Source organism: Tachypleus tridentatus, chromosome 10, assembly GCF_004210375.1.
Source record: "Tachypleus tridentatus isolate NWPU-2018 chromosome 10, ASM421037v1, whole genome shotgun sequence".
Lineage (NCBI taxonomy): Eukaryota > Metazoa > Arthropoda > Merostomata > Xiphosura > Limulidae > Tachypleus > Tachypleus tridentatus.
The window spans coordinates 110,919,909-110,940,645 of record NC_134834.1 but is presented as its reverse complement, the minus strand read 5'-3'; the positions used below and the strand labels follow the sequence as shown (position 1 = coordinate 110,940,645).

Here is a 20,737-nt window from a genome sequence, read left to right as displayed (position 1 = left end):
TCCCTTCATTGACATCAACAAATTTCTGCCAGTCATTGTTTAAAAATGATCACACAACCACCAGAACAAAAGCTGCAGAATTCAAATAATGAAAAAAATTGACATTACATAAGCTAAACAACATTATACTGTAATTTAATCATTTGTCCCTGAAATCAGCGAAAAATAATTTTGACTTTTAGTAAATTTGGCCTTTAAACATAATTCACACAAGAATACAGGCCTTACCTACAATAATTGCTAAATAAAAGTTATGTAAAATCACAAAATATTAATATTAGTTATAAAAGAATATGTTATAACTTCCCAGAATTCTACATTAAAAAATTAGAAGATTTGAAACCAGATTCACAAAACTTAATAAAACACCCTTTCATGTTTACCATCATTGCAAATGAAAAAAGTACAGTATATTTGTGTAAAACATTGTAATCCTAAGCCAAGAATGAAACACCAAATGAAAAACAGAGGATGCAATCAACTGAACAGAACAGTTCTACTCTATCAAAACACCAGAGTGCCAAGATAATTTTATTAAGCTATTAGCCTGCTTCCTAGGTCCTGTTTTTACAGAGTTACATTCAAAACTTAATTAAACTTGATAATAATAAGAAAAGTTTTAATTTTATATAACAGTATTTAATAAAAATCTCGAATTTCCCCTATTATGAGAATTGTGTGACATTAGCTCTGAAGGTATCACTGTTTCTCTGATTTATTTACAGTTTCTCCAAGAAGTACAAAATGTGTTATTCATTTTAATGTTGTTGTCATTCAGGCAAAGTATAACCTTTATAGCCTTTGCTCTTATTTTGTTGTCTCCCAATAACTTGGTGGTATGTCTGTAGACTTGCTATGTTAGAAATTGGGTTTTGATACCCGTGATGAGCAGAGCACAGATAGCCCATAGTGTAGCTTTGTGTTTATGTTCAAAAACACAAACTTACTTGGTTACAGAGCTATAAAATAGAAAATTGAACATCCCTCTTGTCATGCTCACTTGTCACAAATTTCGAATAGTTCTCTCGTCAGGTTTTGCATAAGGAGGCTTGTGTCTTCATAGAAAATTCCTGTGAATTCAAACAATAAACAGACAACACGCAATCTACTTGTTTTAAAATAATATATTCAAAATAAGTCACACATATGTACAAGAATTCTTTACACTATAGGATAACAAAGTTGTATCTAAAATTTAAAATAATTCTCTTCTTGCGAAAAGTCCACACAGGCTGATTCAGTTTTATAATCCAATTGTTTATTACTAAACAACCTGTGATAAATTCACTTACATTACCTCATGTTATCACAGTTGTATCCAGAACCTTAAATAATTGTCTCCTTTTCATCAAAGTCCACACAAGTTGTTTCAGTTATTTTATACCACACTTTGATGAGACAAATTATTCTCATTATTGCTGTTAAACTTTGAAACTCACTTTAAAATATTGCTCATTGTGACTAAACTAACAGTTACACTGTCTAACTTCACTTTCACTGACTTAACATATTCTGAATTAATTTGCATTTACTTGATTGCCTGTATACATACATTGTTTAACTGAGGTCTAGAACTTTCTACAAAATATGAGAAACTATGTTGCAACACTCAATGATGTTGAGAAAACCCACTTGTAGAGAAATATGTATGCAAAAACGGCTTGTTTGGGTTGAGAAAGTATTTTATGTAGAAGAGCGAACAACGTTTCGACCTTCTTCGGTCATCGTCAGGTTCACAGTTTTTTGCATACATATGTTGCAACACTACTCACTTAAGGCAATGAGTAAAATACATGTAATGTCAGTTTATAAAAATTGAACTATATATGATTCTTGTCATGACTGTCATATTTAAAATAATTATGTTGCTGTTATGAAAACTAAATTATCATTAAATCTTAGATCACTAAATCAACTAAATAATTTTTATATTAAACAGTCTTGTATATCTAAAAATAAGTCTCTTTTCATGAAGAATATTTATATATTTTTTACTATATATATATATATATATATATATATATATATAGACTGTTTTCAATTCATACATGAAGTCTCTTATGGTCCACATCAATATTTGCAATTCCCTTGTTGATCTCTCTTCTCATGGAACATCTGGTAGGGCTTCTCCCTGACAGGATCACATATTTTCATCTTGATCTTATGTGGCATGAGGTCTATTTTGCTTGGCCCATCTGTGAAGATGTATGTGTACTTGTTGCTCCTATATATTTTTGTTCTGCTTGCCAGTCAGTTCTTCATTTGTTTTGACATCTTGGTTTGTCTCATCTTCACCTGATGGTTTTAGACCTTGTTGGTCTTTATCTTCTAAGATGAAGTCACCATCTTCTGATTCTGCATCTTTGACAGCCACACCTGTTATGTCTTTTTTCCCTTTTGAAGTACCTCTGACAAATTTAGGCTTTTGTTTCCCATCAGCTTTCATTTTCTAGTACATTATGTTGATAAATTCCTGGACTTCAAAAGGTTTTTTTCATTGCAAAATTTCTTTCTCTGTAGATAGCAGAACTAAGACCTTCTGCCTGTGCTTGAAATGCTAATCTTTGGTCTTTTCATAGGTACACTTTAATTGCCTTTGATATATTTAGCTTTCTCAGTAGAACTGCTTTGATAGGTCTGGTTCAATACTCCTTTTGGATCCTCTGATATGCAAGTCTCTTTCCATTATGTATTGTGTTTGATTTTCTCGTGGGTAGTGTCCCAGACTTGCTGCAGTGAAGTGTCTTTCTCTGCTTTCTTGTAGTTTCTGCAGACCTACATTCAGAATGTTGCCTCTTGATACTTGCAAGTGCTCAATGATTTGCTTGGCCTTCTTTCCTTCAGTGACTGCAGATGTTTCATCTATCTTCTTTCTGTCTGGTTTCTCCAAATTCCTACCACCTGTCATATGTATGACTTCAAGATCTCCCACATAGTATGGAGTGTCCACCTTTATTCTTATTGTGGGAAACTTTCTCACTGTTTTGACAATCAGCATGCACAGATGAACTGTGTGTCATGTGATCATCAGTTACTAAGCTGGCTCTCACTACTGCATCCAGTGTCTTCACTTTCTCAACCCCAACTTAGCCATTGCCTATTGCCATGTTATGATTTGTTGGTACCTCTCAACATTTGTAACATGCTCTAATCAGTACTGAAACTGTTGATCCATTTGCTAACTTAGGCTGACCATCAGTTGACAAACATCTACTCACCTAGTCTGTGACTTTCAATACACCCTTGAAGTTCATGACCATATTTTCTTGTATCATAACATCATTGTTTGTTCCATCTACCTGTCTCCTGGAGAGACCTTGATGATGTCCTTGAACAGTTGCCATCTCCATTTTTAATCCAGTGGTACTTTAATAGATATCCCTTCTGGTGCTGATATTGAGGGGGAAGAGTCATTCTGTAGAGTGTATGCTCTCAGTTCATAATCTTCCTCTATTCAATACTGGTTCTTATACTTATTCTCATCCACCTAGTTTGTTTTTTGCTGCTATTGATCACTCTGCTCTCTTTCACTTTTCTTGGAGGGTTGACAGTGATCATTTTCCTGTCATTTTGAGAGATACTGGCCCTCTTTCACTGGTCTGTCAGAAATTGTATGCCATCAATAGTCGACTGTGTGGTAGCAATGACTGACTGTATCATTCAGGAAGCTGCTCAGTCTATTCTTAAAACTTTGACACATTTTCTATGGTATTCTCTATGACATATTATCTTCCTGAATTACCCTTAGTGTGAGAAATTTGACATATTATTTTCCTGGATTACCCTTAGTATGAGAAATGTGACATATTATCTTCCTGAATTACCCTTAGTGTGAGAAATGTGACATATTATCTTCCTGAATTACCCTTAGAGTGAGAAATGTCACATATTATCTTCTTGGATTACCATTAGTGTGAGAAATGTGACATATTATCTTCCTGGATTACCCTTAGTGTGAGAAATGTGACATATTATCTTCCTGGATTATCCTTAGTGTGAGAAATGTGACATATTATCTTCCTGGATTACCCTTAGTGTGAGAAATGTGACATATTATCTTCCTGGATTACCCTTAGTGTGAGAAATGTGACATATTATCTTCCTGGATTACCCTTAGTGTGAGAAATGTGACATTATCTTCCTGAATTACCCTTAATGTTAGAAATGTGACATATTATCTTCCTGGATTACCCTTAGTGTGAGAAATGTGACATTATCTTCCGGAATTACCCTTAGTGTGAGAAATGTGACATATTATCTTCCTGGATTACCCTTAGTGTGAGAAATGTGACATATTATTTCTGGGAATCCCCTCTTTTCCATTTTATTCACCACTCCTCCAATAAGTAAGAAATTTAACATAAATTACTAAGTATAAAATCATCATTGCTCAGGGAAATCATAAGTTTTCAGTTTTATCTGGTTAGAGCCATCAAATAGATATTCAGACCCCTCCTGTTACACACACTTTTCACATTCTTTCATGATTTGCCACTAGCTCTCTCTTACTCTTAATACTATTATTATGTACAACCAGTAGAAAGCCAAGGTTGACATATTACATTGTTTTCTGAATAGGAGAGATGACTAGCTTGGATGATTTTGTAGTAGCTCCTGTCACATAATTAGAAAGCCATAATAGTTATGGATCATTGTCTGCTTTTTGCATGTTATTATTCAATGTTTTTTTGTGCATTATTTAATTAAATAAAGTTGATTTAGTGTATTACTACAATTGGTATAAAAAAACAGTAGTTTAGTGTCACTGACAGTCAACAGCAAAAACAACAAACAAGATAGTTCTTTATTTCTTGGTTTTTGTGTTCATTCTTCATTTATTATCATAAATGTAACTAAAATTTAAAAATTGGGATCTTTTTAGGTTAATTAAGGTTAGATTTAATAAAATAAATAACAATGTAATAATGTTTCATGAAGCACACATGAACAGCTCAGATTAGCTCATGGGTAATGTAATTTGACAATGTAACATGAAGTCCACCTTCTGTAATTGTCTTACAGTTTATAATGTATGAACCATAGTAGTTAGACATAATTCTCAAAGGTCAATAAAACTGAAGCATAAATAGATGTATACTGTTATGAACTTAAAGCTACTTATGATAAATGAATATAGAATTTTGTGGTTACAGGGTCTGTAAAACAGACCAACAGTGTATAGGGTTATAGTAGAGAAAATAGCAGATAAAATATAAAGTTGTACTGAAAACAAACATCTCAAATATGTTTCAGAAACTAGAGAACATGTAAATAAAACATGTAAAAATATTTTTAATCCTAGCTAGTAAAAAAAATACTCCATATATTCACTGACAGTTTTTTATTTCGTTTATTAAAAATGTTTCACTAAAAATTATTTTGTGAAAGACTTGTAATGTTTACAGAAAGTCTGTCAATTTTTTAAGATACACACTGTATTAAAAGTTAGTATTATCAAAACTACAAAGACTTTAAATGAATGCAAAGAGGTCATGTGGTCAGTCACATACTGTTTACTTCTTAGAATTTACAACACAAAATATCAGTTCAATCTTTAACAACAAAAGATTTCTTCAGATAGATAGCTTACAATCCTACTTCACATGTTCTAACAAACATACATGACCCTAATCAAATCACAAACAATAAAATCCACAATTCATTTCTATCCTTCCCTCTCCTGCTGATACAGATATGTTGAAGATACAATAAAATCCACAATTCATTTCTATCCTTCCCTCTCCTGCTGATACAGATATGTTGAAGATACAATAAAATCCACAATTCATTTCTATCCTTCCCTCTCCTGCTGATACAGATATGTTGAAGATACAATAAAATCCACAATTCATTTCTATCCTTCCCTCTCTTGCTGATACAGATATGTTGAAGATACAATAAAATCCACAATTCATTTCAAACAAAAAATTCAACAACTTAGTAACACAGTTTCACAACTCTGTTCAATTGAATGGTGTAGATAAAGAAATTAACCTTGTAAAAAGTTCCCTTCATTGACATCAACAAATTTCTGCCAGTCATTGTTTAAAAATGATCACAGAACAAAAGCTGCAGAATTCAAATAATGAAAAAAATTGACATTACATAAGCTAAACAACATTATACTGTAATTTAATCATTTGTCCCTGAAATCAGCGAAAAATAATTTTGACTTTTAGTAAATTTGGCCTTTAAACATAATTCACACAAGAATACAGGCCTTACCTACAATAATTACTAAATAAAAGTTATGTAAAATCACAAAATATTAATATTAGTTATAAAAGAATATGTTATAACTTCCCAAAATTCTACATTAAAAAATAAGAAGATTTGAAACCAGATTCACAAAACTTAATAAAACACCCTTTCATGTTTACCATCATTGCAAATGAAAAAAGTACAGTATATTTGTGTAAAACACTGTAATCCTAAGCCAAGAATGAAACACCAAATGAAAAACAGAGGATGCAATCAACTGAACAGAACAGTTCTACTCTATCAAAACACCAGAGTGCCAAGATAATTACTACAACTGGTATAAAAAAACAGTAGTTTAGTGTCACTGACAGTCAACAGCAAAAACAACAAACAAGATAGTTCTTTATTTCTTGGTTTTGTGTTCATTCATTTATTATCATAAATGTAACTAAAAACAGTATGAACCATAGTAGTTAGACATAATTCTCAAAGGTCAATAAAACTGAAGCATAAATAGATGTATACTGTTATGAACTTAAAGCTACTTATGATAAATGAATATAGAATTTTGTGGTTACAGGGTCTGTAAAACAGACCAACAGTGTATTGGGTTATAGTAGAGAAAATAGCAGATAAAATATAAAGTTGTACTGAAAACAAACATCTCAAATATGTTTCAGAAACTAGAGAACATGTAAATAAAACATGTAAAAATATTTTTAATCCTAGCTAGTAAAAAAAAAACTCCATATATTCACTGACAGTTTTTTATTTCGTTTATTAAAAATGTTTCACTAAAAATTATTTTGTGAAATACTTGTAATGTTTACAGAAAGTCTGTCAATTTTTTGAAGATACACACTGTATTAAAAGTTAGTATTATCAAAACTACAAAGACTTTAAATGAATGCAAAGAGGTCATGTGGTCAGTCACATACTGTTTACTTCTTAGAATTTACAACACAAAATATTAGTTCAATCTTTAACAACAAAAGATTTCTTCAGATAGATAGTTTACAATCCTACTTCACATGTTCTAACAAACATACATGACCCTAATCAAATCACAAACAATAAAATCCACAATTCATTTCTATCCTTCCCTCTCCTGCTGATACAGATATGTTGAAGATACAATAAAATCCACAATTCATTTCTATCCTTCCCTCTCCTGCTGATACAGATATGTTGAAGATACAATAAAATCCACAATTCATTTCTATCCTTCCCTCTCCTGCTGATACAGATATGTTGAAGATACAATAAAATCCACAATTCATTTCTATCCTTCCCTCTCTTGCTGATACAGATATGTTGAAGATACAATAAAATCCACAATTCATTTCTATCCTTTCCTCTCCTGCTGATACAGATATGTTGAAGATACAATAAAATCCACAATTCATTTCTATCCTTCCCTCTCCTGCTGATACAGATATGTTGAAGATACAATAAAATTCACAATTCATTTCTATCCTTCCCTCTCCTGCTGATACAGATATGTTGAAGATACAATAAAATCCACAATTCATTTCTATCCTTCCCTCTCCTGCTGATACAGATATGTTGAAGATACAATAAAATCCACAATTCATTTCTATCCTTCCCTCCTGCTGATACAGATATGTTGAAGATACAATAAAATCCACAATTCATTTCTATCCTTCCCTCTCCTGCTGATACAGATATGTTGAAGATACTTTGGTTGTTTCACTTTTTCTGAACACAATCATATTTTCTTTAACATATTCACCCTAATATTAAATTCATCATCAAACATGAAAACAACAAATAGATATATTTTCTTAACCTCAGTGTTATTAGATCTGACATATGGCTGAATACCCAAATTTACAGTAAGAACACTCATACCACAAAGGCCTCTACATTCTCTGAATTTCACCCATGAAACCAAACAAAAAATTCAACAACTTAGTAACACAGTTTCACAACTCTGTTCAATTGAATGGTGTAGATAAAGAAATTAACCTTGTAAAAAGTTCCCTTCATTGACATCAACAAATTTCTGCCAGTCATTGTTTAAAAATGATCACACAACCACCAGAACAAAAGCTGCAGAATTCAAATAATGAAAAAAATTGACATTACATAAGCTAAACAACATTATACTGTAATTTAATCATTTGTCCCTGAAATCAGCGAAAAATAATTTTGACTTTTAGTAAATTTGGCCTTTAAACATAATTCACACAAGAATACAGGCCTTACCTACAATAATTACTAAATAAAAGTTATGTAAAATCACAAAATATTAATATTAGTTATAAAAGAATATGTTATAACTTCCCAAAATTCTACATTAAAAAATAAGAAGATTTGAAACCAGATTCACAAAACTTAATAAAACACCCTTTCATGTTTACCATCATTGCAAATGAAAAAAGTACAGTATATTTGTGTAAAACACTGTAATCCTAAGCCAAGAATGAAACACCAAATGAAAAACAGAGGATGCAATCAACTGAACAGAACAGTTCTACTCTATCAAAACACCAGAGTGCCAAGATAATTTTATTAAGCTATTAGCCTGCTTCCTAGGTCCTGTTTTTACAGAGTTACATTCCAAACTTAATTAAACTTGACAATAATAAGAAAAGTTTTAATTTTATATAACAGCATTTAATAAAAATCTCGAATTTCCCCTATTATGAGATTTGTGTGACATTAGCTCTGAAGGTATCACTGTTTCTCTGATTTATTTACAGTTTCTCCAAGAAGTACAAAATTTAATGTGTTATTCATTTTAATGTTGTTGTCATTCAGGCAAAGTATAACCTTTATAGCCTTTGCTCTTATTTTGTTGTCTCCTAATAACTTGGTGGTATGTCTGTAGATTTGCTATGTTAGAAATTGGGTTTTGATACCCATGATGAGCAGAGCACAGATAGCCCATAGTGTAGCTTTGTGTTTATCTTCAAAAACACAAACTTACTTGGTTACAGAGCTATAAAATAGAAAATTGAACATCCCTCTTGTCATGCTCACTTGTCACAAATTTCGAATAGTTCTCTCGTCAGGTTTTGCATAATGAGGCTTGTGTCTTCATAGAAAATTCCTGTGAATTCAAACAATAAACAGATAATATGCAATCTACTTGTTTTAAGATAATATATTCAAAATAAATCACACATATGTACAAGAATTCTTTACACTATAGGATAACAAAGTTGTATCTAAAATTTAAAATAATTCTCTTCTTGTGAAAAGTCCACACAGGCTGATTCAGTTTTATAATCCAATTGTTTATTACTATACAACCTGTGATAAATTCACTTACATTACCTCATATATGTTATCACAGTTGTATCCAGAACCTTAAGTAATTGTCTCCTTTTCATCAAAGTCCACACAAGTTGTTTCAGTTATTTTATACCACACTTTGATGAGACAAATTATTGTCATTATTGCTGTTAAACTGTGAAACTCACTTTAAAATATTGCTCATTGTGACTAAACTAACAGTTATACTGTCTAACTTCACTTTCACTGACTTAACATATTCTGAATTAATTTGCATTTACTTGATTGCCTGTATATATACATTGTTTAACTAAGGTCTAGAACTTTCTACAAAATATGAGAAACTATGTTGCAACACTCAGTAAGTTTGGTTTGGGTTGAGAAAGTATTTTATGTAGAAGAGCGAACAACGTTTCGACCTTCTTCGGTCATCGTCAGGTTCACAGTTTTTTGCATACATATGTTGCAACACTACTCACTTAAGGCAATGAGTAAAACACATGTAATGTCAGTTTATAAAAAATTGAACTATATATGATTCTTGTCATGACTGTCATATTTAAAATAATTATGTTGCTGTTATGAAAACTAAATTATCATTAAATCTTAGATCACTAAATCAACTAAATAATTTTTATATTAAACAGTCTTGTATATCTAAAAATAAGTCTCTTTTCATGAAGAATATTTATATATTTTTTTACTATATATATAGACTGTTTTCAGTTCATACATGAAGTCTCTTATGGTCCACATCAATATTTGCAATTCCCTTGTTGATCTCTCTTCTCATGGAACATCTGGTAGGGCTTCTCCGTGACAGGATCACATATTTTCATCTTGATCTTATGTGGCATGAGGTCTATTTTGCTTGGCCCATCTGTGAAGATGTATGTGTACTTGTTGCTCCTATATATTTTTGTTCTGCTTGCCAGTCAGTTCTTCATTTGTTTTGACATCTTGGTTTGTCTCATCTTCACCTGATGGTCTTAGACCTTGTTGGTCTTTATCTTCTAAGATGAAGTCACCATCTTCTGATTCTGCATCTTTGACAGCCACACCTGTTATGTCTTTTTTTCCTTTTGAAGTACCTCTGACAAATTGACATGGTAGGTTTTTGTTTCCCATCAGCTTTCATTTTCTAGTACATTATGTTGATAAATTCCTGGACTTCAAAAGGTTTTTTTCATTGCAAAATGAGTTTCTTTGTAGATAGCAGAACTAAGACCTTCTGCCTGTGCTTGAAATGCTAATCTTTGGTCTTTTCATAGGTACACTTTAATTGCCTTTGATATATTTAGCTTTCTCAGTAGAACTGCTTTGATAGGTCTGGTTCAATACTCCTTTTGGATCCTCTGATATGCAAGTCTCTTTCCATTATGTATTGTGTTTGATTTTCTCGTGGGTAGTGTCCCAGACTTGCTGCAGTGAAGTGTCTTTCTCTGCTTTCTTGTAGTTTCTGCAGACCTACATTCAGGATGTTGCCTCTTGATACTTGCAAGTGCTCAATGATTTGCTTGGCCTTCTTTCCTTCAGTGACTGCAGATGTTTCATCTATCTTCTTTCTGTCTGGTTTCTCCAAATTCCTACCACCTGTCATATGTATGACTTCAAGATCTCCCACATAGTATGGAGTGTCCACCTTTATTCTTATTGTGGGAAACTTTCTCACTGTTTTGACAATCAGCATGCACAGATGAACTGTGTGTCATGTGATCATCAGTTACTAAGCTGGCTCTCACTACTGCATCCAGTGTCTTCACTTTCTCAACCCCAACTTAGCCATTGCCTATTGCCATGTTATGATTTGCTGGTACCTCTCAACATTTGTAACATGCTCTAATCAGTACTGAAACTGTTGATCCATTTGCTAACTTAAGCTGACCATCAGTTGACAAACATCTACTCACCTAGTCTGTAACTTTCAATACACCCTTGAAGTTCATGACCATATTTTCTTGTATCATAACATCATTGTTTGTTCCATCTACCTGTCTCCTGGAGAGACCTTGATGATGTCCTTGAACAGTTGCCATCTCCATTTTTAATCCAGTGGTACTTTAATAGATATCCCTTCTGGTGCTGATATTGAGGGGGAAGAGTCATTCTGTAGAGTGTATGCTCTCAGTTCATAATCTTCCTCTATTCAATACTGGTTCTTGTACTTATTCTCATCCACCTAGTTTGTTTTTTGCTGCTATTGATCACTCTGCTCTCTTTCACTTTTCTTGGAGGGTTGACAGTGATCATTTTCCTGTCATTTTGAGAGATACTGGCCCTCTTTCACTGGTCTGTCAGAAATTGTATGCCATCAATAGTCGACTGTGTGGTAGCAATGACTGACTGTATCATTCAGGAAGCTGCTCAGTCTATTCTTAAAACTTTGACACATTTTCTATGGTATTCTCATCTGTGGTGGAGTCCTGTCTGCCAGATGGCACAGAAGGTTCAAAAACAGGCTTTGGATTCCTTTTGTAGGTATCCACACTTTCAAACTGCATTAATTTCCAGCAGGTTGTGACCATGCTCAGCAGGTAAGACATTAAAATCAGAAGGAATCTTGGATCAAGTTCACAAATATTGTCTCTTCTACCTCCAAGGCATATAGGATAAGATTTGGAAGATCAGTGGGTAGTATACTCCCCCTTTCAGTGTGAAGATTAATGCTATCACTTAACAACTACTTTCTACTGTTGCAAATTGGTTCTGTGTCAATGACTTTTACATTTTATGTTATTTGTTGAGCAGTATCTTCAGACTGCCTTTAGCTGTTTGTTGAAGTGGACCACAACATATGGTTTTACCTCTATTTTCTCTAAAACCATTTGTATGCACTTTTGCTGCTAATGAGGTTTTCACTCTGATCCTGAGCTCTGTCTTGGTGATATTGCTCTTCAAGTGGTCTCTGAGGCACAGTTGTTGGGGCTTATCTTTGACCATAAGCTGACTTTCATTTCAAACAGCCTTGTGTCAAGTGTACAAGGGCAATTAACATCCTCAGTGTCCTTTCTTCCACCTCTGGGGGTGCAGACTGATGTTCTAAGGTAAGGATTTATCATGCCATTATTCATTTCAAAGAGGACTGTGGGTCCCTGGTTCTGCCACAACCTTGGCCTTGAAGATTGTCTGTGATTCTTCCTTTTGGCCTTCACATCCAGGCACAGCTGGTTAAATTGGGTCAGTTCTTGGATGACTTTGTCTCCACTGGTCAGCTCATTCAACCATAGCTTATTATCATCCCTACCTGTGACCTTTCTTTAAGTCAACTGAGGAAGGTGGATATTCCCAATTGGAAATACTATCTTCTATTTGCTGAGCATCATTCAAACAATTATTCTATTCCTGTTTATACAGATGTTCAAAACCAGGTGACTGTGAGCTCTGCCATGGTTTGTTGTGGTTCAGTGGTTGCTCACAGGATCCCTTCTACAGTTTTTGTGTTCACTGCCAAGTTGCACACTACTGTCCTGGATCACATAGAAGCTATGCAGTACACAAACTTTAATACTCATACTGACTCTCTTAGCCCTGGCATCGCTTCACATTAGTTCTCACCCTGTTCTCGTCAATATTCAAAACTAACTGGCTCATTTCTCTCTATCATCTACTTCTATCCAGTTTTTCTGGATACCAGGCCATGTTGGTATTTGCAGGAACGAACTCGCTGACATTGCAGCTAAGTCTGTCTGCTGTGGTGCTACCACTGCTGTGCCTGTCCCATACATAGACTATAGTTCTGTATTCAAGGCTTGGCTCTGCACCAGTTAGAATTTGACTCGGAGTGAGCAACATGATAACAAGCTTTTCCAGATCAAACCCTCTTGATCTTTGGCCTTCTTGTTTCCATAAGGTTCGGAAGTTATCCTGGCTAGGCTACACGTTGATCACAATTTTTAACTAATTGTTTTCTGTTACCTGGGACTAATGCATCAATGTGTGGCCTTTCTGGTACTCAAGTCACAATAGTCCATGTTTTCGTGCCTTCATTATGATGGCACCATTTTAGACATTTTTTCTATGGGTTTACCCCTGACAATGGAGTGTCATTGGCAATGGTGACACTGTCCTCCTTTTTTGTGTTTTTAAATCTTTAGGGGCTGTTGTCTTTTTTAATTTTATTTATGTTTTTACCAACCTTTTGAAGTTTCTTGATTAATTTTTATATTTTATAACAAATATACTTTTATGTGCTGTTTCATTACCGGTTGTTTGGTGCAGACAGCCCAATAAACACCACACAACAACAACAAAGACTTGTTGAAATGTTCTAAATTTTTTATTATGTTAAAATTGTAATGAATTATGAAGCTCTCTCTGCTGTCTCAAAAAAGGTTCTTTGTCATCTAACTGAAGTTTTCCCTGTGGTTAAGATAACATGTCCTTCAGTGAGCTGACGCTAAGCTCGCTGAGTTATGATGTTTAGATATCATTATCCTTCAGTGAGTTGACAGTAAGATCATTGACTTACCATGTTTAGATACCATATTGTCTCTCAGTGAGTTGACAGTAAGATTGCTGACTTATGATGTTTAGATAGCATATTGTCCCTTAGTGAATTGACAGTAAGATTATCAACTTACTATGTTTAGATAGTATGTTATCTCTCGGTGTTTGTTTTTGAATTTCAAGCAAAGCTACATAAGGACTATCTTTGCTAGCCATCCCTAATTTAGCAGTGTAAGACTAGAGAGAAGACAGCTAGTCATCACCACTCACCACCAACTCATGGGCTACTCTTTCACCAATAATTAGTGGGGTTGACCATCACATTTTAATGCCCCCACGGCTGAAAGGGCGAGCACGTTTGGTGTGACAGGGATTAAAAGTCAAGTGCCCTAACCACTTGGCCATGCTGGGCCTATCCCTCAGTAAGTTGACAGTAAGATCACTGACCTATGATGTTTATATAGCATTTTGTCCCCTGGTGGTTCAGTGCTAAATCCTAGAGTTCAATTTCCCCACAGAAGGACAGAGCACAAATAGTCCATTGTGTAATGTGCTTAAGAAAGATAACTAGATTTTGGAGTTTTTGTTGAAGACTTCCCTTTATAAAATTTAATTTCATATGAACATATGTTTAGTAGAACACTGTGCAAGTACATTTATTTTGGAAAATCTTTTAATTGTTAAATGTATTTTGATATTTCAGTACAACTTGAACTATTTATCAGTTTTTCAAAGGCATTTCATGCAATTTGATATGACTTATTTTCTATAAATTATAGAAGAAAACAAAGCACAATATCCTTGTCAAGAGAAGTTTTGTTTTTACACTCAGTTTTTGAAGTGTAGATTATGTTGACTTTAATATACTTATAACATGAAGAAAATTAAAATAAAAGAACAAGTAAAAGCATATAAACATTCATTGTAAACTAAGACACTTTTATGAAAGATATTGCATTTTTTTAAAAAGTGAATTACAGTTTTATATTTGCTGTTTGCTTTGACTTGGTTAAGTTTTATGCAAATTTTTTGTTGGTTGATTTTCAGTTTTGTTTATTGACTTGTGTGTAATGTATCTTTAGGATGGAAAATTCTGTCAGTAAAGTTCTCCATCACATATTCTATTAAACAGTATTTATTATGTTTCAGAAATATATATTCATAATATGATTGTTGTGTGTTTATAGCATCAGCCATAGCTGTAAGCTCTGGTAACATAATGCCATTCAATCAACCATACTCCCTTACCTTCCCATCAATGGCTTCCCTTGGTTGGACTTCATCATCTGACTCTTCAGTTCTAGCATCTTCAAGCTTCCCCCTTCCTGTTTCTCAGCCAAATATCTCAATGCTGAATGCTTCTACATCTCCTCTGACTAACCTAGGAGGAGCTCCCCCTCAAGTCCAGTTATCTCTGGAGCCTCCAGACAGTGACATATCGCAGGAATCTTCTGAACCCTGTGAAAGTAATGGAACTTTGTCCATGGACCTTGGATCATCTTATCCTACTGTTAAACAAGAAACTGATTCCATGTAATTTTATTGTCATGATATTTATTATTCTGAATTGATCAAGTGTGTTGTACAGTGTAGATATAGTATGGTACCGGTTTTTATATTCTGTTTTACTTCTAGTGACTCATCACCTGTAAATACTCGTTTTAAATGCCCATGTTTATTGCTCTTGTGTTAACATTGTCTTTATTTATTTACTTATTAACTTTAAAAGTTTTTTATCTAAGAAAGTATGTTTATCAGGTGTTCTGTAATCAATACCTTTCACCAGCTGTCACTTCAGGGTGACAAATATAATTAAAACCAGTCTAGAAATGAATTATATTTTTTTATTGAACTTTTTAACTAATCTTTGAGGAAAAAACATGAAGTCAGGAATTTCAAGATAAGATCTTGGTTCATTAATTGTTTTTTAGTGTGTGGACATTTTTAGAACAGATCAGTTTAATTTGTCATAGATTAAGTGACATAAAACTGAATATTAAGTGGATTCAAAACTGAAATTTTCACAGAAAGTAAAATTCTGTTGTGAAGTTGACCATTGTGATTGGCTAGAAAATTAACGTGTTACTGAAATTTGTAAGGATCATAAAGTAAACCACCTTCATTTATTCCAAATCACCTACAGTTTACATGCTGCCAAGTACAATATAAAATCACTGTCATTTACAGACAAGGTATTATTGCAGGTCTATATGTCATACTATGGTTTCTAATTTATGAACATTTAACAGTTTTATACTTTAACTTCTCTGTCATCTATCTTTCTTTTAAAGATTTTGGATGATGTTTTGTTTTCTGCTTAATTACTTGCTAGTAGTTATTTATTTTGCAATTCAACCATGTAGTGACAGCATTTTCATTTTTGTAAATATTGGTAGAGTACAGCCTTTTGTATCTTCAGTGTGTTTTATAAATCATCTTGTTCCCTTCTATGAAAAGAACAATTTCTCATGCTCTCAGTAATAGTGAGTGAAGCCAAAAACATGTTATGATTAAAATTATACTACAATGTAATGTAGAGAGCAGAAGAAAAACACGGAGGTCCATAAGTGTGATCGAGGAGTACTCTGTTATGGATGACCAGTATTTGGATTAATTACAGTTTTGATTTTTATACATTGTTAAACAAAGAAATTAAAGTTTTGATTTCAAAGAGCATGTATATGCTACTGGAAATAGTAGACAATATTTGCACATTTTTTCTTAAATAATTTCTATTTTGACTGTATACTAATAGGCCTTAACAATTATCTATTCAAAAACCTTAAAAATAAGTAAAAACAGAAAATAGTAAAAACATTCTTAATATTGTCATTTATATTTCATTCAACTGCCACTTTTGAAAAAGGCTTTTAATTTCTTTGTAATAATATACAATGCCAAGGGTAGATGAATAGTGTAATGTGATATTGTATCACAGTAACACTGATTGTCACATAATGTCAACCTTATTCATGTTTTCTTTCAGTTATCTATCTTTGGATAAAATATCACCTTTCCAAAAACTAGATTGTCTCAGTGTGTTGTTAAATATATAAACTTTCAATTGTTTTCTCTTCATTAGATTTTTTGTTATCTTGGTTATGTGTTTCTTATTTATTAATTAATCTGAAATACCTTTAGTTGTTGTTGTCTCAATTTTTTAAAATTTTTATAGGCACATGTTCATCTTAAGTTTCATATATTACATGTAAATTAAATCTTACATATTAAGAGGTTTTAAATTCTTATGAAATATTCTTTTGTTGCTTTATTTTGTACAGTTTTTATTGTTTTCAAACTTGAGAATCATGAGAAATGATTTAGGTATTGATGAATTAGATTGTTCTTTTTATTAAAGACATTTCTGAGTTGCATGGCCATATCAAGTAACATTTGCTGCAATATTGTAATGTACATTTGAGGGTTGTATCACTGTATTTGAAATATGTGTACATATTGCTCAGTATGTAGCTAGTTCAAGTTTTTTTTTCAATAATGTTTTTGTAGGTTACATTGGACAACTCAGGTACACACAGTCCACTCTTGTTATTTATCTGATACAGTTCTGAGTAAGTTTATATCATGAAATACCTGTCTATATGAATTGTCTACTTGCAAGTTTTTTAATATAATGTCTAGACATATGTTGTAAATAGTTTTGTTCACATTTTTGGTTTTATTTTAAAACCAGACTCCCATATGCTATTTTAATCTGGTTTAAATGTACAAACAAAACAGCACGATTAATACACACAATATGCCTTTAAAATATGCAAACAAATTCCACTTTGTTTTTATCATACATATGTACATGGCATACATACCTAATCAATTTCTGATTTTAAACAGAAATACTGGGAAAAATAGGCTTAGTCATTTTATGAGTTCTGTACATGCAAGTGTAAATTATGTATCTATACCATGATGTTATGGTATATGTGGAATTGGTTTGATATTGGTGTGGCTTTTAAATTCTTTAGGTGCAATGCGATTAAAAAATGTGTTTTTCTCTGTGATAACCTTAATGTCTTGTAACCCTGTAAAATTTAGTGTTATTTACTTCAGTGTAAAATTGTATCCTTTGTAGCATGTCAATTTTTATACACTTAAAACCAATGGTAAATAAATGTAGTTTGTTATAAAATCTGTTGTACACCTGTAATTATCTTTCTTTCATGCTTTTGAAGTTCTGGTATATTTTGGAAGGGTATATAACAGCCTTTTCTGATGTAAAATATTCATGTGTTCAGATTGGGAAATTATAATTTCCAAGATGGGGATATCTCATATTAAATGTAACTGGAGAAAAAGAAATGTGGATAATCTTGGGACCCCTGGACCATTCAAAAGGAAAACTACAAGAAGGTTTACTCCAGCCATAGTAAGCAAACCAATGGAAGCCAGCTAGTAAGTAAATACACAGAACAAAGATTTATCTGTTCACTTTTGTATCTATTTCCATTTACTTTATTGTACATAAATGAAATATTGTTTAGCATTACACTGCTGCATTTTGTAAGTAGAATTAACATATCTGTTGAATACCATTGTATATTTAATGGCTAGGAATGTAAAAGATAAGTAATAATAACTAATATTTAAACAATTCTTTCATGAAGACTTCCACATACATAATTACTTGGTGTATTTCAAGAGAAACAAATTTTCTTTAAATTGTAGTAATTGAAGAAAATTGTGTTCTGATCAGAAAAATGTTTGTTCCATTATTACCAACCTGCTCTAAATATATTTTTTATTGTGGGATTAGTCAAACTATAATAAATAATGTACTTGTTTAATTGTTACTAACCTAGTTTAAATATAGCTTTTATTGTAAGACAGTGCCAATTCTTTGTAAGTTTTCCTCACAGTGAATTTTCATACTTACAGATTTTGGCCCAGAATGTTAAAGAATAATTTGGCATTTCATTATTAAAGACAGATTCCTCATGTCACAGACACATGACAGTTTTTGTACTCTTTGATAACATTCAGATCTTCTGTAAATAGGTGGCCAAGTGGAAGCTGAGGGACTGAAGTCATACAATTTAAGACAACACTTTAAAAGTATGAAGTCTACCATTGTCCTGTATTGACCACAACACACTTCCCAAGTTCCTTGAACAAATTGGAAAGAAATTTTGGTAGTGTTGCTTTGTCCCATGTATAGCAACCAAAAAGTCAAGTTAGTTTGATGCTTCTTGCAACAAACAAACCACTGACAAATTGTGTTCCAAAGTTAGTTATTACCAAGAAAAGTCTTTGGCCTTGTTTGTTGAAGATTCTTGACCTGAGTGTTCTGTAATGCATGTAAAGTTCCTTGAACACATTCTTGTGGGCTGCATGAATATATTAGAAGAATTCATTGATTTTTTTCAAGTGTGGAGACAACAGGAAGATGAAGGAAAGATAGTTGACATCTTGAAGAATGTCATGGATCATCTGAACTTTGCACCTCACTTCATGTCTTCCTTCTTGCATTACTAATAATGTAGAGTTAGTCTTGAGCTTCTTCCAGTTTTTCAGAAATCTCTTGATGATGCATCCTCAGAAAAGTCATTGGGTGCCTTACAACTCCAAAAATGGCATGTGAGGAGTCTTTGCATCACTTCCTTCATCCTTTTCTTGGTCATTCAGGTCTTCAAACAGTTTATTGTGAGCATGGTATCAAAGTTTATTGTTTGAGGACTATACTGGAATTTTATTCAGTAGATATCCAAGACTTACAGGTAAGGTTTTGAAGGACTCTCAGACACAGAGGTCCGAAGTCTGGCAGACATTCCTTCAAGATGCAATACTGGGAACTCTTCCTTGATTCTGTTGCATCACCCAACTTTTGTAGCAGCTCCATCATAGCCAGTGTAATCAGAAAGAGAAATTCCATAGTCAGAAATACCATTCTTGAAAATTTGGAACAGTGCCTCACTAGTAGCCCTAATTGCCAGATAAAGCTCGAGTAAGACAGTTACAATTTTATCAGATTTCTCGCCAAAGTATTGGCCACACATTGCTTGCAACTTTTCGATTGTATCTGATATCTGTTTTTTTTTCCAGCATCAAAGAAACCTTTTCCATTGGCATCATCTATCACTTCATCTTCAAGGGAAAGTAGAGAAGATGGAGTTGATCAGAGATGGACATTTACTACAGTGAAGATTTTCTATATTGCTTCCTTTGCCATTCTTCTTGGTCACTTCTCCTAAATGATCAATTGCCAGGGTGGAGCAGTGGCAGCATGTTGCAAAAGCTAACTGTATATCTGCTCACTTCAACTTATCTGTCAACTTTAGTTTCTTTGGGAAATTCAGTGTTTGAAAGATTGATGCAAGGTTGAAAACTTTCTTCTGCCGAACTCCTTATGTATGTTTTGTTTGTGTTCCCCAATATGGTGGTGGGAATTTTTGACAAAATTAGCAGAATGTAAGTTTGGTACCTTCTGATGTCACACTAGAGAGCCATGAAATTCTCTGTCCTAGGATTCAAGGAATTTCTTGTTTTTCACTCCTTGATGCATACATTCTGCTTTCCTTGTTCACTGTCAGTTTCTTAATCTCCTTCTTCCTCTGAAGTACATTAATTCATTTCAAACTTTCTTTAGTTATAGAGAAATCCTGTAGCCTACAAGAAACATTAATTATTTTGAAGGGTAATTAAATCATACTTCTCAGACTTTTCTAGAGTTGCAGTTCTTCTGCCATCTGGTGCTATGACATTTCACCAGATTTCCTAAATATGGTTGTAATGCTGTATAAGACTATTTACTTACAAATAGTTACAAAATTCAAAGGCAAGTTGTAATACTATAAAATAAAATGCCATTACAATCATA

General features: G+C 33.0%; 1 protein-coding gene across 2 annotated transcripts in view; it reads left to right on the top strand.

The window, feature by feature from the left end:
- LOC143230085 (homeobox-containing protein 1-like) overlaps positions 1-18,052 on the top strand; it is a 53,845-nt gene extending 35,793 nt beyond the window's left edge. For both annotated transcript variants that reach the window (XM_076463122.1, XM_076463120.1), the window contains one exon: positions 15,096-18,052. In XM_076463122.1, the coding sequence (XP_076319237.1) occupies positions 15,096-15,445 (350 nt within the window). In that variant the 3' untranslated portion in view covers positions 15,446-18,052. The remainder of the gene's footprint in view (positions 1-15,095) is intronic.
- Positions 18,053-20,737: the final 2,685 nt, after the last annotated feature.